Here is a 27,109-nt window from a genome sequence, read left to right on the forward strand (position 1 = left end):
TGTGCAAATAGCACTTAAAAAAAAAAAAAAATAGTGAAAATGACCATGGTATACTTTTAATGCCGGGTGCAGACTAGAGGATTTTAAGCCCGATTTTACCTACGATTATCCCCTCCCGACAATTGAAGGGGCGTTCCCGAATCAAGGCTTGTCGGAACCGATTATCTGCCCAAATTATCCTGTAGTGTGAGGTGTTTACTGACCTAAAGCCTTCTGTACACTGTACGACTGAAAATCTTAGATCGGGGATCCCTTCCCACTGTACGACCGGGACTCGGTTTGTATTCACACTATACGATTTCTGATTTCTATGTGATCTGCGATCAACGACAAAAATATCTGACATGCCATATATTTTGTCAGGAGGTCGTAGCCTCGTCGTAGCAATGAATCGCAGATTGTACACCTCAGACTGTGCGACTTGCGAGTCCCGATTTTGCATACGATGAGCTATGATCGTCTGTGACAAACCATGACCACCTTACGACTTCAGAATCGTGGGTTTTATTGCAGTTTACATGCGGCTTAATCTTAACGTTCCCGACTGATCGGAGTCTCTCCGATTTTTAATCGTAAATATCAAACGTTTGATATTTATCCTTGGGACAGCGATGGAATGCTGAGCGGAAACCCACAATGGCCAATGAGATCGCATTTCCCTGGTATGAATCACCACTCAAATCGTGTAGTGTGCTGTCCTGTGTCTTGACTGAATCGTGGTGTGCGTTCTTACGATTAAAATATAAAAAAATCCATTAAGATGATCGTTATGTCTGTGGTCTCCCACGTTTATAAAATCGGTTACGATTTGAAAATCCTCTAGTCTGCAACCGGCATAAGGTGATCCTAGGGAGGTGGGCAGTCGTCACTGCTGGAGGGTGTCGTTCCAGAGTCCGCATCTACCGCCTTGATCATGCCCAGGGGATAGGAGGTGGCCAATCGTTTTAAAGTCAGACAATGCAGATATAATCAGTCTGAAAATGTAGTCACAGCGAAAATGACATTAATGAAACTAACTCATCAATAGGCATAGGATAAATCTTTATTGATAAATGTACATGACTTTAAAATGTCCAGTGTTCAGTGTTTTAACAATGAGCACTTGCATAATGAGACATGATCAATAGACAAATACAGAGGGCCACCTACCCAGCTGAGTCTTTGTGGAAAAAGTGGTTAGTACAGTAAATCAGCATTCATGTTAGTTATACATCATACTGTTTTGAGAAGAGTACAGTTAACAATTCACTGTGGAGAGCCTTGCACATAAATTATTACTTTATGGAGCACTGGGTGTTTTCATACAAGTCTTCATATTTGACCTAGAGGATAACAGAAAGAACAATATAGGGCAATATCATTATTTTCACATCTCTCTAGAACAAGATTGTAGAATAGAGCGTTAAAAAAGATCTTCCTTATTTTACTGATGCGACAGAGAATAGAAGGGTGAAGAAAAGATTGCAAAAAGAGAAAGAAATACACAAAAACCACAATCTACCCCTGTAAGAACCAGCAATGGCTTTTGGCCAAATAGACCACGTATACTGTACATTCGGAGAACAAAGCATTAAGACAAACTGGCATAGGTCTGAATCAAGCTTTGGTGTGGAGAGGACAGGGCAGAACTACACAGAAAGCAGCAGGGAGATGTGCGTATGGTCACTGATGTGGTGGAGAAACATTTGTTTTATTCTGTCAGCGAATATATGTCAAAAAAAATTTGGGACTCTGAGAATCTTTGAGACAACAACACTGCAACATTGGTCACCACATGAAGCCATTGTCATTCGGATTATATTGATAAACAAGTGTGTACAACTATGCACCAGCCAGCGTTCCCATGATCCTATCCCCATGCAGTGTCTCAGAGAAGCCAGAAAATTCCAGAAAGTAATTCCAAGATCTTCTCCACAAAACACAATGTGACCACAGCAACAGAATTTCAGATCCTTTCTTCACTCACAGATATTTGGAGGAGTACATCTCTCTGGATCAAGCTACATGGTAAAGTGCCTTGTGTAGTCGTATTCTATCGTGGGAATGACTGCTTGGACAAATTTCAAAAAAATTAATAGATACCTGGAATTTGAAGTTAAGAAAGGATGACATGCTGAAGACAGACTCATGTCAGTAGCATAGCTCTACTGCAAGTTAATACAGTATAATCAATATCCATTGGCTGCTCAAATTTGAGATATTAACATAGAAGTGATTATCTGCAATCATTGATTTTATTCACATTGTCAAAACTAAATAAAACCACCTGATATCATTGTTTCACTGAGCCATAGTGTCCTAATGGTGTCCTATTTCAATGACTCATCCCTACTGATCTCCTGTCTGTTGTTGCCCCAGTTGTCAATAGCTGGCCTGTGCCTTTGCTCTGCTCCCCATGCCTTATATGGCTCTGGCCATTCATTTTAGCCATTCGCTGATAAACAAGTCTCTTACTGACATCTAGTGGTATTTATTTGTAAAATAAAACCACTGATATCTGATCAAACTACATCAACTCAAAGGATACATATGCACCCCGAGTTCTCCTCCTCCTTCTGCCACTGTCTCAATAATTTTCTTCATCACTTCAGCATGTCTGGGAAAAAAAGGGATTGTTAAAATGATCTCGCAAGCTTAATTAAATTATATTAAGAAATGTAATGTCTGTAATTAAACAATGATACACTTTGTTTTTGGCTATTAATGGCTCAGTGGTGGCGTGGTCACTTTGCCTCAGCATTCACGAAAGTCAATCATGGCCATAATTAACTCCTTTAAGTGTATTTTGTGTCCACTTTCCAAAAGAAAATGGTAATAATAAAGAATAAATTCAACAACCACAATAGAAACTGAATTCAATGTCCATCAACATTAAGGTGACTGATAGGGAGTGCTACAATTGGTAAACAATCCTAATATGGCTTAGATTATTAACCTACTGTATAAAGGGTTTAAAGCTGGCTTCATCATTTAAGAATGATATGATATAAACAAGCCCCCTGCATGTTCATGATTCACCCACTCTTGTGAGGAGTCTGGAGTCAAGCGCCACAAAACATGGGCAGAGGGGAGGATACATCGCCTACCTTTCAAATCCAGCAGCATTTGAACATTATTTTATCGGGAGCATAAAGTCGGGACTAAATGAAAAACTCATTTAGGTAATACATTTTGCCGTTTGTGTAATAAAAACCTCTGTGAAGCTAGACTTAATGTGGAAGAAAGTCCAAGTAAATCGCACCTTGCGTGCCAGATATGCTACAGTACTGTCAGCTCACTAGAGTGCAGGACTCGTTATTTGGAAAGTGGAAAGCTGTGGGCTAATCAGAGGCCAATCAGCCTCTCCACACAGCCCACTATCTGCGCCAGCCAACCAGCCTCTGATACAAAATCCGATCGTATTCTCGTTGGTGTCTATGAATATCATTGCTTGTTCCTAGAAGTTCTCGCCGCGGAGACTCAGACTACCGTGTGAGTAAATGTAAAAGGGGAGCCTCTTGCAATTTTGGTTCAGAGGAAAACAAACTGAAGTTTATACACTAAATCCACTTTGAACATTGCAGCTTAACATAGTGACTGCGTGCTGAAGGTGAAGTTTCCAGACCTGTGCTCAGGAGATGTACGGAGCTGGCTTTTACACCGTCCCTCTCACCTGCAGGGGTGGACAGAGCACATAGCAGGTGGCGGCAGGTGGGGGTGGTTCTCTATGGTGACTGTCTTCTTCACATGGTCCTGGCTGATGTCTTCATACATTTGATCAACTGTCAGCGGCTGTCTATCCTGGGGGGTAAGACGGAAAATACACACACAGAATCAATAAACCAGTTTAGCACAACACTTAAATATGGCTGTTAAAAGAGTGGCATGCAAAGTACAAAAGGTTGGAGAGTTCTTTTAAGAGATATACAAGTACTACCTCATCATATCCAAATAGCCACAGTCGAGGGGTCTGGTAATATTTGTCGTATGTGATGTAGAGGTCATAGGTTCGGGTCTGGAGAATGGCATCTTCACTCCCAGCCTCAGGTTTAGATTTGGTGGATTCCACCATTTTACTGGTGTCCAAGGTTGCCTGAGCACAAGACAAGGCCAAGGGTCATATTTACCTCCGCCCCAGCGACAGCGCAGGGTAAGAGGTAGTGTTTTCGGTGGCGTGCGTGTTTGTCAGCACGATTACGCAAAAACTACTTTCAGAAAAACACAGTGGAAGGGTGTAGCATGGTCCAACTTAGAACCCATTACATTGTGTAGCAGATCCAAGCACGGTTTGGGTCCACGGGCCGCCTAAACACGGCCAGCCATTCACCTCGATAATTTTTGTTGAATCCTTTACTTTGTGTGGACCTATTTTCTCTGTGGAGTATAGCAGCGTAGCGATACCTGCTCGAGTGGTATAGCTGTATGTATAGGACAAGGAATGTTAAAAATAATTAAATGAAAAAAAGCTATTTTTTCTCCCCAAGTACTGTAGCCTATAGTGCAGGAATACGGCAAAATATTGGTGCCACCAAATCACGTGTTCATGCCACTAAATTAAAAGGTTAGTGGCACTAGTGCCACCAGAGGAGCAGTTAGCCTGGAGCCCTGCATTAGTGGGTTGCATGTTCTCAATCTAGTTGTTCAATATCATTAAAATAAACAATCTCTTCTAGTTCAAAGTTAGTTAGTTCATGTTTAGCCTTGTTTTAAGGTTACTTATGATCATATACAATGGTTCAGATCAAAAAGTTGATAAAACTAGCACTTTTGATAAAGTTGATAATTGCTCTACCACCGTTTAGGTCATACAATGGATGTGGGTGGGCACCGTGAAATCATTCAAAAACATGTTAAACTCTCGATTTCAAAGACAAGAAGCTCAACGAGGGGGTAATTGGTGTCCGTTGGTGTTCTGACATAAAATTTGCCGCAAAGTATGAATCCTGTAGGGTTTTATTGATCATTTTATGAAATCCATTGACTTGTATTGACGCGATCATTGTAGATGTGTAGATCAATCCGCAGAGGCGATTCAGGAAGCGGAACTACTTACGGTAGCTATTGTTATTGTTTCTGTTGCTAGGCTACCTAGTTTGCGGAAGTTTACACATGTATATGCTGCGACTAAACAGTTCTATGCTAAATATTTTAAAAAGTCTTTCCAGATGAACTAGAATCTTACTTTATGGCGAATTATGTCAGAACGCTAACTAACACCTCGGTGAGATTCTTGTCTTTGAAATTGAGAGTTTAACATGTTTTTTGAAAGATTTTTCACAGTGCCCACCCACATCCATTGTATGACCAAAACGGTGGTAGAGCAATTATCAAACTTTCTCAAAAGTGCTAGTTTTGTCAACTTTTTGATCTGAACCATTGTATATGATCATAAGTAACCTTAAAACAGGGCTAAACATGATTTTTCCCTTTACTACTCCTTTAATGATTAAGTCTGTTTATATATAAACAGACTCCATCTATCCATCTATGCTTAGGGATTTTTGGGAGTTTGATCATTGCTCAGCAGCAGGAGAGTAGAGCATAAAGACAGGATGTATAACATGGATACTTTTTATGCCCCCCTAAGACCATTCAATTGTATCAAGACTCAATTTTACCTCATCTGTTTCCAAAAGACCACTTTCCTCATATTCTGAAAGGGAAGTACAGGAGACACTTTCATTCAACTACAAGCATCTTGAATATTTTGTGCGGTAATAAAGGACAAACTTCAAATTTCTAGTACATTATGAGAACAGTACTTTTCTTTGGAATTAAGGAGGTACGGTAGATTCAATATTTGTTTATTAGCCATGTATATGGTTCACATACAGTCATCCGAACTTCATTCGAAAACATTATTAAATTGCCACTTGTTTTAGAGGACTGTTCGGACCACTCCAGACCACCTCCTTATTCAGCGTCGCCAGGAGGCGTAGTTGAGCAAGCAAACTCAATTCTCCTGGCAGTAACTGCCTATATTTTAAACCAGTAGGCTATATTCTTTGCATTATATTATGTATATTGTACATCGTATTGTATATTCTGTAGGCTATATTGACAGTCAATAAGCAGGACGAAGGCAACACATTATTATTGAAGTTGCTACTGGGACTTTTGGGAATTTTGACCCTCAAGATCCAGAGTAACTGTAGCAAATCACTTCCTCTTTTTTTGCTGTCACTTCTAAGGAAGCATAGAAACAAGAGATGGTTTGTAGATGCGATCTATTGAAATGTAGCTAAACATTGTAGCCTATCAGCGCTGTTTCCAGCTAAAGTTAGTCAGCTATCCCCGCTGTAAAAACAGCCTTGATCGCGCCTCAGATTTAGGTGCTAATAAAACATTTGCTTTCATAATCTGTGGGAATCGGTTCTAATTCCAACTGGGAAATATAGTTAGAGAGGTGGATTTGTAGATGCAATCTATTGAAATGAGGCTCATATACGTAGCTAATAATTGACTTAATCCACTTAAACAATATCTTGGCTATCATCTGTGTGTTATTGTCCAATTCAAATCGTATTTTAAAAGCGTATAAGCGTAGCGTATAAACGTGATTCGGTCACTGACTGAATGAATGAATGAATGGCCTTTCAGTCTCTGGGGCTGCGACGGTCTATAGATGCACTGTAGGCTATGTAATTGCCCAATCGTGTTTGATGGTTATTGTAATAGGCTATCATGTTCATCAACCGTGGCCATGTCCGGTATAAAAAGTTCACAAAATTGTTACATCAGCATCTTTTTTATAACAAGCCTAATAATGTGCAGAGAAAATTGCGAGGCTGCTAAACATGAATGCATTGGGATCTTCGAGGGAATGCAGCTGATCGGTGATTACTACACCCGTCAGTCCTTCGACTGATCAATGTTGTCGGACAGACTCTGACTTGGAAGAGGTGCCTGAGGTGATGGGAAATGTAGGTCATGAGTGCTGCAACGTGGGTATAGCGCAGTATTTCAGTATACTGTGGTGTACCTTATTGTATCTATCATACATTGCCGCTATGAAAATCAAAATTTCCCCCACACTGGGGAATAATAAAAGCTATCCTATCTGAAAACCAGCAATATTCCTACTGCTGCGAGGTAACGCCCACTCGCATTTGTTATTCAAACACTTCTGCAATGAATGGACTAATATTCATTCATGAATATCACAAACTGGTCCATAGCCTATGTGAATGAGTGTGAATAGGCTGTCGTCAATAGAGCAATTATCAAACATTTGAATAGATTTCCTCCCCTTCGTTCTGTGACGTTCGCCTATCCGACCATACAAAATGGATTGTGGGGGGAGAGGGTGCTTCTAGTTCCAGCCAGGGTTGGATGCGCTCAGTTTCTCCATCTATTGCACACTGACCATTTGAAACATAATCAAATAATTAAGTTAGGATTTCTTAAGCAAAAGATACAATTGCCTATGATATCTGAGATAGACTATACTAACACATAGATAGACAACAACCATGAGTTTGACTACTGCAATAAAAAAAACGATTTAATGGAATTCTAAAGGTAGGCTACTACCTACTCAAACATCAAATGGTAGGTCTGGGAGTTGAACTCGCGAGCCTTATGTTACAAGTCTGCTGTACTAACGGTTGTAAGTAAGTAAGTAAGCAAGCTTTATTTCTATAGCGCTCTTCACAGCACAGGTGCACAGAGTGTTTTACAGTAATAAATTAAAATCAAAGGCAATACAACATGAGACAAAATTAAAACAGAACAGGAAAAAACAGAACATTGCGACCAGCAAGGTGTTATAGATGGCCGAAGGCCTGTCTGAACATGTGTCTTAAGAAGTTTTCGGACATAAGTTCAGTGGGTGGCTCTCTCAGGGCCCGGGGAAGAGCATTCCAGAGTCTTGTCTGTCACCCTGGGTTTTTAGTCTGGTCCGGGGCACCACCAGGAGACCCTGGTCGGATGACCGCAGCGACCGACTCAGAGTGAGGGTGTAAACGTTCTGAGATGTAGGCCGGGGTCCGTCCGTGAAGAGCTCTGTGGGTCTTTGAACTGGATCCAGAGGTAAACTAGGAGCCAGTGCAGGGAGGCCAGGATGGGGGTGATGTGGCATGTCTTCTATGACCTAGTGAGTAGTCTTGCAGCGGCATTTTGGACAAGCTGAAGTTGTCCCACAGAGGATTTGTTGAGGCAGGTAAACAGTGAATTACAGTAGTCAAGTCGTGATGAAATAAATGCATGGACAGACTTTTCTAATTCAGTATATGATACAATTGACCGGAGTTTGGCAATATTTCGGAGGTGAAAAAAACAGGAACGCGTTAGGGATTTGACATGTTTGTCCAAGTGCATAGCTTGATCAAAGAAGGCACCCAGGTTTCTAACAGAGGGACTAACATTTCCCTTAAGGGACCCCATGTGGTTTACCACTGTAGCGGCAATCTTGTCATTCGCAACAACCAGCACTTCAGTCTTGGAGGCGTTCAATTGCAGGAAGTTATGCGCCATCCATTGGTCGATGGCCGACACTCATGTAGGATGCTGAGTCCCTCGACTTTACCGGGTTTAAGAGAGAACTGGAGTTGGATGTCGTCAGCATACAGATGATATTTGACACCCTTGAATGTGCTGATGAGAAGACCGAGGGGGAGCATGTACAGTATAGGGCAAACAGAGTTGGTGCCAGAACGGATCCCTGTGGCACACCACACGACAAGTGATGGGGGTCAGATTTAAAGGGATCAACAGCCACAGAGAAACTTCCCTCTCTGAGGTACGAGGCAAGCCAACTAAGAGCACTACCTGTGATGCCCACCAACTCCCTGAGCCTATCCAGCAGGATGCCATAGTCCACCGTGTCGAATGTTGCGCTGAGGTCTAGCAGGACCAAGACAGAGCATTCGCCGACGTCAGATGACATCATAATGTCATTGGAGACCTTGAGGAGGGCAGTTTCCGTGGAATGTTGCTTGCGGAAACCGGATTGAAATTTGTCTGAGATGTTATGGTTGGTTAGGTGGTGAGCTGGTTTGCCACCACTTTCTCCAGCACATTCGAGACAAAGGACAGCTTAGAGATGGGCCTGTAGTTGGTTGGTAGGGAGGGGTCCAGATTGGGTTTCTTGAGCAGCGGCTGAACAACCGCCTGCTTAAAAAGGGCTGGAACCGTACCTGAGGCTAGGGACCTATTTATGATGGTGAGAAGGCTGAGGCCCACAGAGGTCATAAGTAGTTCAGTACTTCAGCATCGAAAATGTCTAGAGGGCTTGAGGAAGATTTCATGGAAATCACCAAGTCTGTTAGGTCCTTAAAGGAGATACAAGAAAAGCTGCTCAGAGCCGAATCCCTGACTTGACAGAGAGGGATGGAGGAGGGGGAGGAGGGAGGGGCGATGCTAGCCATCACATCAGCAACTTTGTTTATAAAGAACTGGAGAAAAAGATTGCAGTCTTCATTAGAAAGGATAGGTGCAGATGGGAGAGGGGGGCTAACAATACTATTTATAGTACTAAACAGCACTCTAGGGTTGTGCTTGGTGGAGGATATTAGGTTGGCCAAATATGCGGCTCTAGTACTCTTGACCAGTTCATTAAAATCAACTAAAAGCTCTGAGATAGAGACGATGCACTTGGAGGTTGGTAGCTTTCCACAGAGGAGATCACAAATCTCATCATTCAGCCACGGGGATGACAGGACTTTGCGAGTCACAATGGGTGCTACGTCATCTAAAACAGCCGTGCAGCGCGAGTTAAAAACATGGAGCAGGCGGTCTACGTCATCGCCAGGCGACGTTAGAACATTACAGTCAAAGTTAGCAGTGAAATTCTCTACAGCTAAGCTATTCACAATGCGTGAGCTTTTCATGCGCTTCTCCGGCACAAAATCGGTCAAAGGACAGACTAAACAGAATACATTTGTGGTCAGTCATCAGCATCTCTTCAGTGCAAACGTCACTGACTGTTAGACCTAACGTGAACACAAGGTCCAAAGTATTGACCTTGATGTGCGTAGGACCAGCAACATGTTGGCTAAAGTGGAACCACTCAGTAACGTTAAGGAAATTCACAGCAAATGTGTCTGAGCTATTTTTTATATGAACGTTAAAGTCGCTGATCATAAGGATTCTCTCCAGGCGAGTGATGGAAGCTAGGAAGTCACTGAAGAATGAACTATTTCTGCCTGGGGGGGCGATAGATTAAAACACAGCAGAAGGGATTCAAGCGTCCGATCTTATTCGTAAGAACTTCAAAGGATGAGTAGGATCTAGAGCTCTCCATCCATGAGGAAAAAACGGTCCCTGTAGACCATAGCCAGTCCTCCTCATCGGCCTGAAGATCTGGGGGTGCAGGAAAAAGCGCAGCTGGGGGGGCAGAGTTCAATTTTGCCAGGTTTCTGAAATCAGCAGAGAGTCCTGGGGCCTCATTTATAAACGTTGCGTAAGTACAAAAGCGTGCGTAACCCATGCTGAGCAACTTTCTACGCAACTTTCGGTATTTATAAAAAACGAGCTGAGCGATAAGTTGGCGGAAGGTGTGCGTAACTCCTTTAACAACGATAAGCACGTTTCTGGAGAGAGGGGAAAACGCGACTCCGATGGCAGAGAGATGAAACTCGGGAAAGTCTGCGAAACACATGACATATTGAATAATAAATACATCGGTCGCTGCAAGAAACCCTCCAATGTGTCACACAGTTTAAACGGAATCAATCGCCACCGTAGCCTAATCACGAAATAATGTCGGCATTGCTTTGGATGTGTCTGTGAATTGACCCATTTGTGTATAATGTTATGTTGTAGGCCTATTCATTTATAGGCTATCCCGAGAAGCATCACGGGCAGTAGCCTATGAATAAAAGCCACATATTACGTTGATAACACAACACGACACGAGCCTATAGGCTTATCATAGTAATGATTCCGTATGTCGATAGCCTACAACTATAAGGACTACGCACCAAACAAATGTTGCATTCGGCGTTGAAGTATATTTATTCAGTTAATCATTTATTTAGTTAATTATTCGTATGTTTAATATCCACCTATTCATTCGTTAATGTATTTATGTATTTATAGCCTATATTTGATTAGGCTTTTATGTAAACCCGAATGACCACTGAGGCAAGCCGCAACAATGATGTTGAGCGGTGAATGGAAATGTCCTACTTGAGGCAACTGTAGGCTACATTAGGCTATATTGTACATCATATATCCTCATATTGTCGTATGATTGTCATGTAGCAGGCATACGAGGAATGTGGGCCTAAAAACGCATGTCATCCCAATGCTCACATGCCGCTTTGGTAGAATTAGCTGTGCGCAAAACAGCGCATGGAGTTGATGCGTCTCCAAGTTGTAAGAACACAAGGGAGCAAGTTAGATTATAAATTTGCCGAATCGTCATGTGTGTAGCAATAATTACCCTTTATAGAATCACATGAAACTCATCCATGGACCCCATATATTTACAAGACCTCGATACAGGCACTGATATAGCTGGATTATAGTAGGCCATGACGCACGGGGCCTTGGATATGCCGGGACTTGGCACAGATGTTCTAATATGTGCTTGGCTATCCCGCAACATCCATTAGAACACGCAGCTTCTATATGCCTACAGAATGTTTTGAGAAAGTATGTGAAATGCATGATATCCCGGAAAATACACAAATTGGCTGCTGCAAAGAACCCTCAGATCTGTCGTACAGTTAAATTGGGGATACTTGCCTTAAGTAGTCACTATAGGCCTACATGTTTGCATTGTTATGGATGTCATTGTAAATTGACCCGTTTATACATTGATAAGTTAGGCATTTTATTCATGGGCCACCCTGTGAAGCATTAGATTACGTGCAATATAGATCCAAACTCCATTACCCATGCAACAACACTATAGGCTTATAATGATTATCAGTTTGGATATAAGCAGCCACCTAATAAGGCCTACCGCACTAAAGGAATGCCAATATAGCCTGCATGATAGATAATTCATTATCTAACAGACCACTCAGGCCTAACAGGTGCTCTTATCAGTCGTGCACATGTGAAATCATCGTTCCGAAAAGATACTTTTGCGGCGTCTCTACCTCGTTGACCAATACCTCCACCTCGCATCGGTAAAATGTATCTTTCTCTTTCTGCCTTTTGCACTCGGCTCCATTGTCGTTGCATATATATAGGCGTATCACTGACCATTTATAGGCAATTGTGGGCGTTAATTGGGGTGTGATCAGAACGCGCGTTCACGTGCGCCAAGTTAAGTGTTGATTGTGATTTATAAAGGGCAGCTGGCGTAGGCGTGCCTGAGTGAACACGGGTTGTGATACGCAGCGTTTTATAAATCGGAGATTTTTTGTGCGTATATTTTAGTAATCACTTAGCTAAGCTAACTTAGTTACGTGGATTCTACGCAATGTTTATAAATGAGGCCCCAGGTCTTTAGTTGTAAAGAGGTCATTCAAGTAGAACGATTTGTTCGCTATGGATCGAGCATTTAGTAATCCGAAGGAGATGGCGTCGGAGCCGGCTCTACAGAACGTTGAGGCTCGAGGCAGCGGCCACAGGCACCCAGGCCGGTTCCTAGCTCACCTACACGCAGGCACAAGCCACACTTGTGTGTTGTTGGAGGCGAGTTTCTGGATCGCTGGCGCAGGACCGTGGACATGCAGGTACCCAAGCCACACTGTGCCACTTGTGCTGCTGTGTTTGGATGTGCCTTGAATCAAATAAGTATCATGCGTTGGTAGCCTCCCTCCGCCCACTGCAGCTGGAGCAAACTGACTAGGCTACTGCCGTTTCTCTCGTTCTACTAGGTTACTCGCTTTAAAAATGGCTGAATGACTTGTGCAACAGCTGTTTCATTGTGAAAACATAACTGCGGTCACTCCATCCCCGCTTCACAGAAACGCAGTCGCGCTATCCCTGGTTTAAATCCGAGTGAGCATCTACATCGCGTTCTACGATAAAGCGTGTTAGAGCCGACAGGGATTTCGTGGTGCATTTCAAAACTTTATTTGGGGAGGCTGTAGCTCAGTTGGTAGAGCGGGTCATTCAGTGATCGAAGGGTCAGTGGTTCGAATCCCAGCTCCGACTGTCCACATGTCGAAGTGTCCTTGAGCAAGACACCTAACCCCAAATTGCTCCCAATGAGCAGGTTAGCACCTTGCATGGCAGCTACCGCCATTGGTGTGTGAATGTGTGAGAATGGGTGAATGAGAGGCCATTGTAAAGCGCTTTGAGTGTCGCTAAGGTGGAAAAGCACTATATAAGTGCAGTCCATTTACCATTTATTTTAAACAGGAAATGTTTTGTGTGCATGCGTGTGTGCGCGCGTGCGTGCGCACGAGGGCATGTAGTGCTGCAAAAACTATGACTTTTTTCTAACACAACCAGGCAGATTTCAATTAGAATCGGAGGAGGGGTGTAGCATGGCATGGGCCAACTGAAGTTATACATTTTACTACTCTCTCTCTCTATAAAATGGACCCATAGACTAAGTCTGTGTTATACAGGCCACACCCCCTCAATTCTGATTGGTCCTTGTTTTACGGCAATAACTTTGGTTCTACAGGTCCTACAACAATAGGGACTTTAAGCAACGACGGTTTTCAGGACTGCTATGGTGGCCGGAAATAGATCTGCTATGACGCCATTGCTGTAGCGGTCAAAATCGTTAAAGGAGTAGTAAAGGGAAAATGCATGTTTAGCCCTGTTTTAAGGTTACTTATGATCATATACAATGGTTCAGATCAAAAAGTTGACAAAACTAGCACTTTTGAGAGAGTCTGATAATTGCTCTACCACTGTTTTGGTCATACAATGGATGTGGGTGGGCACCTTGAAAAATCATTCAAAAAACATGTTAAACTCTCAATTTCAAAGACTTAAGTCTCATTAAATTGGAAAATCTAATTGTTTTAAGCACACACCACCATATCCCTTTTCTACAAGGTATCAAGTATATCTGTGAGCATTTTCAAATATTTTTACTGTAGCATTTTTAGGGCCCGAGCACTGGCGGTGTGAGGCCCTATTGAAGTTGTAAGGATTATTATTCTCCTACCTTCTCCCTTCTACCTTCTTCTCCCCAAACAAATGCCATTTTGGCGGCCTAAACAAAGATGAAAACGCATGACACTTTGCAGATATGTCGGTCCCGGTGAAAATTTTTATATTTCATGGGTGACGGAAATGGGCGTGGCAAAACGGCTCAAGAGCGCCCCCTGGAAATTTTAAAATGGCGAGCCCCACCTTTCAGATTGATGTAGGCGAACGAAATTCGGTGGGCATATGTAGTTTGAGACACACTAAAATGTCTCTTGGAGCTATACCCAACATCCAACAGGAAGTCAGCCATTTTGCTTTTAATGTGACATTTTGTCCTTGTTTTTACCATTTCCATGCCTCGTACTTCAACGAACTCCTCCTACAGATTTCATCCGATCAACTTCATATTCGGTCAGCTTCATCTTAAGACCTTTGTGATCAAAAGTTATCAAAAGTAAATTTTTCTCACCACACCCTTGCCGTGGCGCCCCGCCAAAATTTGACATTTCGCCATAAAACAGGTAAGTTCTCATATCTCCTCCATACATTATCCAATTTGTCCGATATTTCTCATGCTTCATGAAGGTTCTGTCCTGAACACAGCTATGTGTCAGTATTGCGACACACTTACAGCGCCACCTACCGGTGAAAGAGGAAGTACTCATAACTCCTACATACGTTATCCGATTTACTCCAAATTGCTCATGCTTGATGAAGGTCGCATCTTGAACACATCTGTAAATCAGTATTGCATCATACGTACAGCGCCACCTACTGGTGAAAAAGGAAGTCCTCATAACTCCTACATACATTATCCGATTTACACCAAATTGCTCACGCTTGATGAAGGTTGCATCCTGAACACATCTATGAGTCAGCATTGAGTCATACTTATAGCGCCACCTATTGCTTACAGGAAGTCCTCATAACTCCTACATACGTTATCCGATTTACTCCAAATCGCTCATGCTTGATGAAGGTCGCATCTTGAACACATATGTAAGTCAGTATTGCATCATACCTACAGCACCACCTACTGGTGAAACAGGAAGTCCTCATAACTCCTACATACGTTATCCGATTTACTCCAAATTGCTCAGGGTTGATGAAGGTTGCATCCTGAACACGTGTGTCAGCATTGAGTCATACTTATAGCGCCACCTACTGCTTACAGGAAGTCCTCATAACTCCTACATTCATTATCCAATATATCCAAAATTGCTCACGCTTGATGAAGGTCCCGTCCTGAACACATCTGTAGGTCAGTATTGAGTCATACAGGTCAAGCAGGAAGTCATCATAACTCCTACATACATTGTCCGATTTACACATTTCTCACTTTCATCAAGGTACCATCCTGAACACATCTATGCGTCGGTATTGAGTCATGCTTAGAGCGCCACCTACTGGTGACAGAAAGTTTCTCTCAGTACTGGACACCGAAATAGCACACCCTTTAACGGCGCCGCACCCCGACACGCGTGGGGTGCGAAGGCCCGCTCACTGCTGCTCGCAGCCCTAGTTTATTCATTGGATTTTAAATTTAAATTAATTTTAAGATTTTAAAGTCTCACTAAATGAGAAAATCAAATTGTTTTCCAACACACACCACCATATCCCTTTTCTAAAAGCTCAAGTATATCTGAGCATTTTCTAATATTTTTACTGTAGCATTTTTAATTAATTGGATTTTAAAGATTTTAAAGTATCACTAAATGAAAAAGTCAATTTTTTCTCAGCACACAACACCATATTCTTTTTCTACAAGGTATCAAGTATATCTGTGGGCATTTTCAAATATTTTTACTGTAGCATTTTCAATTAATTACATTTCAAAGATTTTAAAGTCTCATTTAGTGAGAAAATCAAATTGTTTTCAGCACACACCACCATATCCCTTTTCTACAAGGTATCAAGTATATCTGTGAGCATTTTCAAATATTTTTACTGTAGCATTTTTAATTTATTGGATTTCAATGATTTTAAAGTCTCACTAAATGAAAAATTCAAATTGTTTTCAAAACACACCACCATAGCGTTTTTTTTACAAGGTCTCAAGTTTATCTGTGAGCATTTTCAAATATTTTTACTGTAGCATTTGAAGTGGGCAAAACTTCACCTTCTGCTGTTTTAGACACAAATCACTATTGATAACGTAAACTTCAACAGCTGACCTGCCTAGGCCGCAGTGACTGGCCGACTGTGTATGAATAGCCACACAGCTTTAAGTCCAAATAGGGAACTTTCCTGGCAGCATTTATACTGACCAGTCGTTTCACTAAGTAGTAACAGCAGGTGCAATTGCACAACCAGACACTGGACAGTCCATAGCCTAGAAGGTTCCGGTCGCCTAGGCAACGGAGTTTAATCTTGACCTAGATACATTTCAATACATGATCGCTGTCTGCTACATAACTTGATATCTTTGAAATCCAATTACTTAAAAATGCTACTGTAAAAATGTTTGAAAATGCTCCGATATACTTGACTTTTTAGAAAAGGGATATGGTGGTGTGTGTTGAAAACAATTGGATTTTCTCATTTGTGAGACTTTCAAATCTTTGAAATCTAATTGAAAGGTATGTAATATGTGGATTAAAATAAACATTTTTTTCATCATCCATAGGGCTTTGTGAAGGCTGCAGAGTAAAAGTATTGCTTTTCCATAAAAAATGATATTGTCTGAAATTATTACATGAAATTTTGATGGCCCGACAATGACACAGTTGATATCATACCAGCCAATAGTATTACAGTGTTGGTACTGCGCGCTGGGTTGCCAGGTACTATTCTAGCTTCACCACTGTGAGATTAGCAGTAGTCAGCTAACGTTATACTTCCATTATAGATGTTGGTTAGTGTGTGTGCGACTATAAAACGGCAGCTTTTCTGTCCGCTTCCGCTCACTCTTTTCAGCTAAATATTTGGTAAAATGGCCGAGTTTTGTCGTCCTGCTTCTCCGCCTGAGCCCTGGCGAACTGTGAGATACGAATCTCAAAAGCTCAGTGACCAAAGAGGGAGCACAAGTCAGATAGATATCAAGCCAGCCTTTGCTCGTTGGACGGAGTTTACAGAGTTTCATGGGATAAAGTCACATGGTGACATGGCTACTTTTCTACTAGACCGGTAAGCTAGCTAACTAGCTATTGTCATCTTTCTTGGAATCTGCATAGCCAGACCTAACGTTATCTCCACACTACAGCATCTAACGTAACTTATTACATGGCACTCTGAAATACTTGATTGTGATTACTGATTAGTGTAACGTTATGTTCCTCTTGGAGTGAAGATGTTATCACAGTATGACTGAAACAGTGCATTCTCTGGCATTTTGGCAACCAATATTTGTGTTGTTGCAGTTCTTATCTTTAGACACTAGATGGGGGAAATAATCCACATATAACATATTATACCTTTAATTAAATATGCTACAGTAAAAATATTTGAAAATTCTCACAGATATACTTGAGACCTTGTAGAAAAGGGATATGGTGGTGTGTGCTGAAATCAATTCGATTTTCTCATTTAGTGAGACTTTAAAATCATTGAAATCCAATTACTTAAAAATGCTACAGTAAAAATATTTGAAAATGCTCACAGATATACTAGAGGCCTTGTAGAAAGGGGATATGGTGGTGTGTGTTGAAAACAATTAGATTCTCATTTAATGAGACTAAAATCTTTTAAATCCAATTAATTAGAATTGCTACAATAAAAATATTTGAAAATGCTCACAGATATACTTGAGGCCTTGTAGAAAAAGGATATGGTGGTGTGCTGAAAACAATTTGATTTTAGCTAGGAGGCCTGTAGTTCCAAAGTTAGACAAAAACCAAGACCCAATCAACATTTAGGGGCGTGGCCTGTGTATCATGGATTGATCTATAGGCTTCGCATATCACTCACCGTGTTATTGTTGTAGGACCTGTAGAACCAAAGTTATTGCCATAAAACAAGGACCAATCAGAATTGAGGGGGTGTGGCCTGTATAACACGGACTTGGTCTTTAGGTCCATTTTATAGAGAGAGAGAGGTAAAATGTATAACTTCAGTTGGCCCATGCCATGCTACACCCTGCACGCGCGCGCACACACACACACGTGCACAAAACATTTCCTATTTAAAATAAGGTTTTAAAATGCACCACAAAATCCCTGCCGGCTCTAACACGCTTTACCGTAAAACGAGATGTAGATGCTCACTCGGATTTAAAGCGGGGATAGTGAGACTGCGTTACTGTGGAGCGGGGTTGGCGTGACTGCAGTCAAAAATAGGGCCTATATTTTGATAGGATTATTTTTTGGACTTTTGAATTAGAACATAATTATTTCGATAAGACTGACTTGACTCAGAAGAAATGCAACCGCTTGACTATCAATTGCGACTGGATGGCTGCCCTGCAATACTGTTACCTGTTCATATTCAAATTACCTGGATGGGTGTGTTTCATACCCAGTGGGCTAATGGATTGTGGGGGAGGGGGTTGCTACAAATTTTCAAGCCACGGCTTCGACCGCTCCATTCCATTTCAAATTTTTGCCCGTCTGCCGCAGGTATTGGGCTGAATTCGATAGTTTGATTGATAGAGGCCAGTCCAGATTTCGATAGCAACTAGCCATGAATGGAATGTACTGCATTTACTGTGCAACATCAACTGTTCAGTTGTCAAAACGAATTGCCAACAAACTGATTATGCTGGCCAGCTATTTTTCCACTCAACCTCCCTCTGTCCACTGCAGCTGGAGCAAACTAACCAGGCTACTGATGTTTCTTTCATTCTATTAGGATTGGGACGGTTTGAAATTTTCATATCACGGTTATAGTGACCAAAATTATCACGGTTCACGGTTTTATTACGGTTAGGGATGGGTCTCGTTAATTTTTATCGATAGGCCTACTGATACCATTATTGAGACTGCTTAACTATTCAAGTCTTTAAAGATCCCACTATCGATACCCTACTTTTCTACAATTTGATGGAAAGACAAGACAACTATAAATTCTTAAAATAACTGAATTGGAATTGTTAATTTGTGACACTACTTCTGCACAGGGCATAACGTGAAAAGACAAAAAATAAACTAGGGCTGCGAGCAGCATTGAGCGGGCCCTCGCACCCCACGCGTGTCGGGGTGCGCCGTCGTTAAAGGCTGTGCTATTGCGGTGTCCAGTACTGAGAGAAACATCCTGTCACCAGTAGGTGACGCTCTAAGCGTGACTCAATACCGATGCATAGATGTGTTCAGGACGGTACCTTGATGAAGTGTGAGAAATGTTGAGTAAATCGGACAATGTATGTAGGAGTTATGATGACTTCCTGCTTGACATGTAGGCGGCGCTATAAGTATGACTCAATACTGACCTACAGATGTGTTCAGGACGCGACCTTCATCAACCCTGATCAATTTAGAGTAAATCAGATAACGTATGTAGGAGTTATGACTACTTCCTGTTTCACCAGTAGGTGGCGCTGTAGGTATAATGCAATACTGACTTACAGATGTGTTCAAGATGCGACCTTCATCAAGCATGAGCAATTTGGAGTAAATCGGATAACGTATGTAGGAGTTATGAGTACTTCCTGTTTCACCAGTAGGTGGCGCTGTAAGTGTGACTCAATACCGACTCATAGATGTGTTCAGAATGCGACCTTCATGAATCCTCAGCAATTTGGTGCAAATCGGATAACGTATGTAGGAGTTATGAGGACTTCCTGTTTCACCAATAGGTGGCGCTATAAGTATGACGCAATACTGACACATAGATGTGTTCAGGACAGAACCGTCATGAAGCGTGAGATATATCGGACAAATTGGATAATGTATGGAGGAGTTATGAGGACTTTGTGTTTTATGGCGAAATGTCAAACTTTGGCGGGGTGTCACGGCAAGGGTGTTTGGTGAAAACTAAATTTTATGATAACTTTTGATCACAAAGGTCTTAAGATGAAGCAGACCGAATATGAAGTTGATCAGATGAAATTTGTAGTAGGAGTTCGTTGAAGTACGAGGTATGGAAATGGTAAAAACAAGGACAAAATGTCACATTAAAAGCTAAATGGCTGACTTCCTGTTGGATGTTGGGTATAGGTCCAAGAGACATTTTAGTGTGTCTCGAACTACATATGCCCACCGAATTTCGTTCGCCTGAAAGTTCAAACTGAAAGGTGGGGCTCGCCATTTTTAAATTTTCCAGGGGGCACTCTTGAGCCGTTTTGCCACGCCCATTTCCTTCACCCATGAATTATCAGTTTTTTCACTGGGACTGACGTATCTGCAAAGTTTCATCCGTTTTCATTGATGTTTATACCGCCAAAAAGGCATTTGTTTTTCAATAGGAAAAATGACGCCAGTGCTCGGGCCCTAATAATCCTTCGAATTTCAATAGGGCCTCGCACCACCAGTGCTCGGGCCCTAATAATAATCCTTCGAATTTCAATAGGGCCTCGCACCGCCAGTGCTCAGGCCCTAATAATAATCCTTTGAATTTCAATAGGGCCTCGCACCGCCAGTGCTCGGGCCCTAATAATCCTTCACATTTCAATAGGGCTTCACACCGCCAGTGCTCGGGCCCTAATAATCCTTCGAATTTCAATAGGGCCTCGCACCGCCAGTGCTCGGGCCCTCATAATCCTTCGAATTTCAATAGGGCCTCGCACCGCCAGTGCTCGGGCCCTAATAATAATCCTTCGAATTTCAATAGGGCCTCGCACCGCCAGTGCTCGGGCCCTAATAATAACCCTTCGAATTTCAATAGGGCCTCGCACCGCCAGTGCTCGGGCCCTAATAATCCTTCAAATTTCAATAGGGCCTCACACCGCCAGTGCTCGGGCCCTAATAATCCTTCGAATTTCAATAGGACCTCACACCGCCAGTGCTCGGGCCCTAATGATCCTTCGGATTTCAATAGGGCCTCGCACCGCCAGTGCTCGGGCCCTAATTATACTGCATATAAATTAAATAAAGTAGCCTATAGGCTATGCTTTACATAACAACATAACACGCCATTACATAACAGCTCTTAACTAAACAGTATTAGAGAAAGACAATCTCCCTCCCTCTTTCCATCCCCTTCTTCCCTCTCTCCCTCCCTCTCCATCTCCCTCTCTCCCACTCTGTCCCACTCACTACAGTACACTTTACACAAACATAACAACAATGTCAAGACCAGCACTGCAGCTTGCTAACGTTAACCAGCTAGTGCTATAGCATTGTACATGCAAGTGCTATACTATACACTATTAGGCTATTTTACGTTGACATTGACAGTCCTTAAATCTAGATGTCTTCTTTGCAAGTTAGATTCACTGTCATCTGCTTGCTAAAGGCTACAAAAATGTCATAGTATAACTAAGACTACAGTGGGTCATTCATTCATTCACTAGTTGTGCCCAGTAACGTCACTGCACTGAGCTAGCAAGCTAACGGTAGCTAACTTTGGGTATAGCTGGCTAGCTGCAGTACGTTACTACTAGTCTAATGAATGAACCACTGTAAGTTATAGCGTTAGCAAGCCGATGACAGAGGGAATCTAGCTAGCAAAGAAGACATCTAGCACTAGATTTAAGTACTGTCAATGTCAACGAATGGGACTTATTGAGGTGCGCACAGCATGCATACCTGGGGTGGTAGAAGAGGACGAGTGAGTTGGTCTGTCTCGCACTTTGAGACTATCAAATGTAGTGCAAGTCCCAATTCTAATCTGATGGGCACCATTTAAGTTCTTTAGCATAGACGTATTTCCCCCCTTGCAGGAAAATATCTTAGAGCACAGGTTGCATTTCGCCTCCTCCTTTTCTTTCACTTTTGCGAAATGTAACCACGCCTTAGATCGCTTTGTGCGCTCAGCCATTCTCCCCGCCAAAATACATCTCACTTTCGGCCATGCCGCTAGTGTTGTTGTTTTCACCTGAAGTCAAAACTCTACATACGCGCTGCTACCTGTGTGGCTTTTCCTCAGAAAGTGAACGGGGATGAGGGTCAGAAAGCATTTAGCATGTTTTTCAAAGTCAGACAGCATTTAGTATGATTTTTCAGTGACGTAGTCATGCACGGTTATCTTTTTTGTATTTTTATGCACGGTTATCTTGATAAATGAAAATTTAACCGGTTGTCCTGTTTTCACCGCGGTTCACCGTGACACCAGTAACCGTCCCATCCCTAATTAGGATACTCAGTTCAAAATTCATTACACCTAGGCTACAGAACCACCAGACCGATTTTAAGTGTTGATCAGACAATCTGCCCCAAATATTCCAGCCCAGTAAAATAGAGAAACTATCAATTCAAATGCAGACCGACCGTTTGAGATAGAATTGAGTTCTAGCTCAATTGTAGTTGAACCCGTGACCCTTGTTTTACAAGTCTGCTGCACCAACGAATGTGCCATTTGGGCAGCCGTATTTGTGTGCCTTGAATCGAATAAATGCATCATGGGTTGGTAAATACGGGTTGAAATGAATAGTCTTCACTTGTTTAGTGGTATTTATTGATTGTATATTTAATGTCGTTACTCTGACTGCATCGCTGAAAACAGGGATTGAAAATGTGGGATTTCTGAGTTTCCGTGTTTGAATCTAAAGAATGAATGAAGTCCGATCAGTTGGTAAAATGATAGCCCCTCAACCAATTTTATGTAAGCTACTGTCTCTGCTGTAGCCAATTTAAAAAAGCAGTTTGCAATTCAGACTGGTCAAACTGAGTAACGTAGCCTACATTACGGCTATAAGCAATGGCAACCAGATTGTCAGAGAAGCCTAGTAGCCTACTACACTGTAGCAGTGCTTTACTGCCCCTCGTGGTAGCGTGTTGTAATAATTATTTTAGCACCGCTGCCACTGTCGTTGTTGCTTTCGCCATGAGGTGTGGCGAAGTATTGAAGTTCAGACGACTGTATAGGAATTTGACTAGGGTTAAGGAATATGCTGTTGCAGACGACATAGGACATGGTGCAGAACATTGCACAGACATGACGGTGCAGCATAGTACAAAAACAGTGCAAAAACAAAACAGTACAGTGTACCTTCCATATCTGCTGCTTCCCCATCTTCGTCATCATCATCATCGTCACCTCCGTTCCCACAAGCACCGGAGTTGACATTCATGTTCATGTTGTCCTTAGAAACAAAGAGGTCCAGTGTCCCAAACATGGCTGCAGTGATATTTGTCATGAAATTTAAAGATACTGTATGTAACAAGCCTGCTACAAGTTAGCAATTAGCGTAAATTCTGTCTGACGAGTAAATTTCATCTGCTTCACACTCACAATTTGTGGGTCTGGTTACGCCCACACTCCCACATAAGGCCATAGAAGAATGCCTCTGTTGCTGACTGAATTTCAGCACACGTACACGCTTTGAAACTGGTGTGGGTACACTTCTATAGGAGGCACCCTCAGCTCCAAGGTTCTTTTTTATGCTCTAGTATAACAGTTCCCTGACGCCACATTGTAGAACTGCTGTAGTGGAGCCAATTAGCGGCCTACAAAGAGTTTTCACAGCGGAGCTCATCCACTGATCCCTCTCATTTCGTCACTGCAATACAGCAATATTTTAATGTTTAAAATCTTACATGCTGTAGCTTTAACACTCATCAAGATGACAAGTTTATGATGACATAAGTAATCTACCTTGTTGTCCAATGCTATTTCTCGCACAGCTTCTGTTACTCCTGTTACCCCTAAAAATGAAGAGAAATGTTTTACAGAGCAATATTTCATATGTTGCATATTGCTCAACTTAAAACAACAAAACAAGAATCATCACAGGAACGTTACACTGAGAAGTTGAGAAGGGAACCTGAATTGTGGTAGGTGTCAACCCAGCCTCCATCTCCATCGTCCTCCTCTATGATGGCCTCCAGCTCGTCAGAATACTCCATCTGTTTACAACGCTTGTAGCAGGGGACTGCAGGGACATGCATAAGATCATATAAAAACATAAGAACAGAGTTATAATATACAGTTTTCTGTATATGGATCCCTAGTTTCGCACTGTGCTCCACTCACCATTACGAGTCAGGAGAAACTGCTTGTCTTGGGGCAGGTATGGTTTCACCTTGGTCTCTTCCCCCGATGCCCTACAGACAGGGGTGAAAATTAACTTTTTGGCTCACGTTGAGTCACCTGCCAAGGGGACTGTAGATGAAAATCTACCAGCCAAGTATATATTTTTTTCAGATAGCCTTCCGAAATCTAGTCGCCAATTGGAAATTTTACCTGCATTTGGCCGGTGGCAGGTGTTAATTTTCAGCCCTGCCTACAGAGAATAGATATTAAGTGACTTGATTCCAGGGCTGTCAGGACATACACAAGACCTCAGATGTCATTTTATTGGCCACACGGCAATTACACACCAACACACGGAAGTGAGCGGTGACACGGAAAACACAACGCCCAAACACATGCATTTCAGTGGTAGCCAGTGGAATTTGTCCTCTGCATTTCACCCATCCAAGCTGTCTTCCTCCAGGGCAGCCTCGTCAGTGGTGCCCAGAGTATTCCAAGTGCTCAGTCCAGGTCCTGGTCAGGACTGAAGAGCATAGTCTTTTGCATGTTTTTCATACTGGGTTCTTGGGAGATAACCCTTGTGAACACGGAGAGAACATGCAAACTCTGCACAGAAAGGCCCAGGTGATACCCCACCTGAGTACCTGACAACCCTGGAAAGAACATCCTTAGTGCCGACATTGTCGTGAACGGGAATCGAACCCATGACCTTCTCGTTGTGAGGCAACGGTGTTAAGCACTGTGCCACTATGGCTTAAAGCAAAAATTACTAATTGATGTAGCACTTGATTCTAAAGATGCAGTAAGTAATAACATACAAATAATCTCACCATTTCCATGTAGGACAGTGGTGAACGAGGTGATCTCCCGCAGCTACAAACTAGAGGGGGTTAAAATTAGGTTCTGAAAATCAATAAATCATCAAGGGCTAGGATTGCTACCATTCAATGTTTTGCAGATGTTTGCCTCAACTTCAATTAGAGACCACTCACCTCCTCCGGTGTGATCACCCCTGTCTCTTTGAATTTTGATTCCTATAAGACACAACAAACGCAACAGATATAATTTAACGAAGAGAGCAGCTACCTGCAATACTCTATGGAATATGGACTCAGCTCGACTATGAATGTGACCGGGTGAATTTGTGCTTCCAGACTAACGTCAATGTCAGAAACGCCAGCAATGTGACTGACTTGAATAATTCATGGAGGCTAGACATTCCATTCCATTCCTTCTACAGCGTTCACAGTTGTGTGGTGGCTATAGCACGTATCTAGCTGCTTATCTAGCTACGCAATCCAGCACTAGCTGGCCAGCACTATCATGAAAGTGCTTGTGACGCTAGCGGCCAGTCAACACGGCCAAAATACAGGCTACGTTAGTCTACATTATACAATATAAAACATTATCACCCTAGAAAGAACGAAAACCGCCAAACTTAATAGTTAGGAAATCGGCATATAAAAACGAGTGTAACTTGACAGTCCTTCGACGCCTGGATACCGTTAGCTCGTTTTAGTCTGGGACTGGATAACGTTAGCTAACTTTTAGGAACCACGAGTATAGCTGCTAACGTTACAGAGCTAGCTGACTGGCTGGCTTTTAATTCAATTCCAACACGACTTCCCCATGTATCAAGCTCAGCTAGATGGCTGTTAGGGCTAACTGTTCGTTAGCTAGCTAGCCAGCCAGACAGTTAGCTTACCTTAAGAACCGGAGTGAGAAACTCGGCCACACCGAGGGCCGTGCCTTTCACAGAATTTATGACGTTCTGCATGCTATAATAGAACGCCTCGCTGACAGTATTAGACGTATACTAAGACAGATGAAGGCTCGAGGTGTGTTTGTCTGAATCAGACGTCGACTGCAGTTGACAGCACCAGGTCACATGACTTGTTTATATCCCTTCCGTTGTCCTTCTTCTCCTCTCAGTTTATTGGCGGATTGCGCACCAACGTTAAAAGTGCATACCGCCACCTACCATACCGGAGTGTGCAACATCACGGCAAATAAAACATCAGCTGCGTTCCGAATCGCTTACTTCTACTTCTTACTACCAGTACCTACTCTAGACCTGGTCCAGGGCGATATCTATACAGATAACGCCCTGTTACTCTCAATGCAATTTGCCTATGAAAGCGCTTCATCGGCCCGGTCGTCCGAGTGTACAGACAAAACCGTTTCGCTACTCACCAAAGTAAACACATCGTTGGAAAGATGAAAGCCTTTTCTCCTAAAGCGCTACAGTTTGTAGTCCCCCACCTTTCAAATAAAGGCAAATTTGTACACTTAAATGTTTTATATCCACAGCGCATCGGCTGTCTTCTTCTACCGGCGAATCAGCGCTCTCAGCTTTGTTTAGCCTACTCACTGCTGCCGCCCATGTCGGGGATGATGCATTACATCTTAAAGTCTCAACACCATTTAAGATGTAATGCATCATCCCCGACATGGGCGGCAGCAGTGAGTAGGCTAAACAAAGCGGAGAGCGCCAATTCGCCGGTAGAAGAAGACAGTCGATGCGCTGTGGATATAAAACATTTAAAGGACAATGCTCGTTTTTGACAACCTGGACCTTATTTACGACATATTATAAGACGTTTGACTCACCGAGATCACTTTGGTGTAGTTCGGAGGCCTGTAGAAGAAATGTAAAATCCAGCGCGAGCCAGTATATCCATGTAATGGCGGTGATCGGGGCAACGAGAATGCAGCTTCCCTACTAACACACGCAGGTTGCGCAAACGTTCTACATACGGCCGCTATAGGTGACGATTCGTCTGCGCCGCGTGCGGAAATTACGCGGCCATTTACGGAAACGTGAGATCTGCCGTTTAGTAGACGCTACGTTAGAACGACACGTCATTCCGAAGTTGCGGCCGCGTGCAAAGAACGCACGTGATCACGTGGGCAGGAACCTCCGTTATAAACTCACTTGGCTGACACTAGATTTACAGGTATTTATATGACTTGGTCTGCACGTCTTTTTCGCACGGTGCAAATATGGTGCGGCCGCGTGCAAAAAACGTGGGCAGGAACTTCCGTAATAAACTCACTTGGCTGACACTAGATTTACAGGTATTTATATGACTTGGTCTGCACGTCTTTTTCGCAC

The 27,109-nt window shown here is 42.6% G+C and overlaps 1 protein-coding gene across 2 annotated transcripts; it reads right to left on the bottom strand.

Annotated features, from left to right (window-relative positions):
- Positions 1-1,030: 1,030 nt before the first annotated feature.
- atg3 (autophagy related 3) lies at positions 1,031-25,834 on the bottom strand. 2 transcript variants are annotated; one of them, XM_084446655.1, is made up of 13 exons: positions 25,700-25,834; positions 24,987-25,028; positions 24,825-24,874; positions 23,995-24,065; positions 23,786-23,893; positions 23,617-23,666; positions 23,011-23,104; positions 5,598-5,632; positions 3,917-4,072; positions 3,653-3,780; positions 2,528-2,596; positions 1,967-2,082; positions 1,031-1,322 (listed from the first exon to the last, which is right to left on the bottom strand). In XM_084446655.1, the coding sequence occupies exons 1-12, from the start codon at positions 25,769-25,771 to the stop codon at positions 2,001-2,003; spliced, it is 957 nt and encodes a 318-aa protein (XP_084302781.1). In that variant the 5' UTR covers positions 25,772-25,834; the 3' UTR covers positions 1,031-1,322; positions 1,967-2,000. The 2 variants fall into 2 exon arrangements, with proteins under 2 accessions (XP_084302781.1, XP_084302780.1); XM_084446654.1 differs by having other exon boundaries at positions 1,031-2,082.
- Between the last annotated feature and the right edge of the window lie 1,275 nt (positions 25,835-27,109).

This window comes from Borostomias antarcticus (genome assembly GCF_949987555.1).
Source record: "Borostomias antarcticus genome assembly, chromosome: 12".
In the NCBI taxonomy this organism is placed as follows: Eukaryota; Metazoa; Chordata; class Actinopteri; order Stomiiformes; family Stomiidae; genus Borostomias; species Borostomias antarcticus.

What these genes read in the sequence shown, in the direction of transcription:
- atg3 (XM_084446655.1), bottom strand. Translation starts at nt 25,771, where the DNA reads ATGCAGAACGTCATAAATTCTGTGAAAGGCACGGCCCTCGGTGTGGCC. An exon ending in GGGTGATCACACCGGAGGAG is followed by an intron (nt 24,875 to 24,986) that starts GTGAGTGGTCTC and finishes AACCCCCTCTAG; the next exon opens with TTTGTAGCTGCGGGAGATCA. An exon ending in AAATAGCATTGGACAACAAG is followed by an intron (nt 23,105 to 23,616) that starts GTAGATTACTTA and finishes TTTGTTTCTAAG; the next exon opens with GACAACATGAACATGAATGT.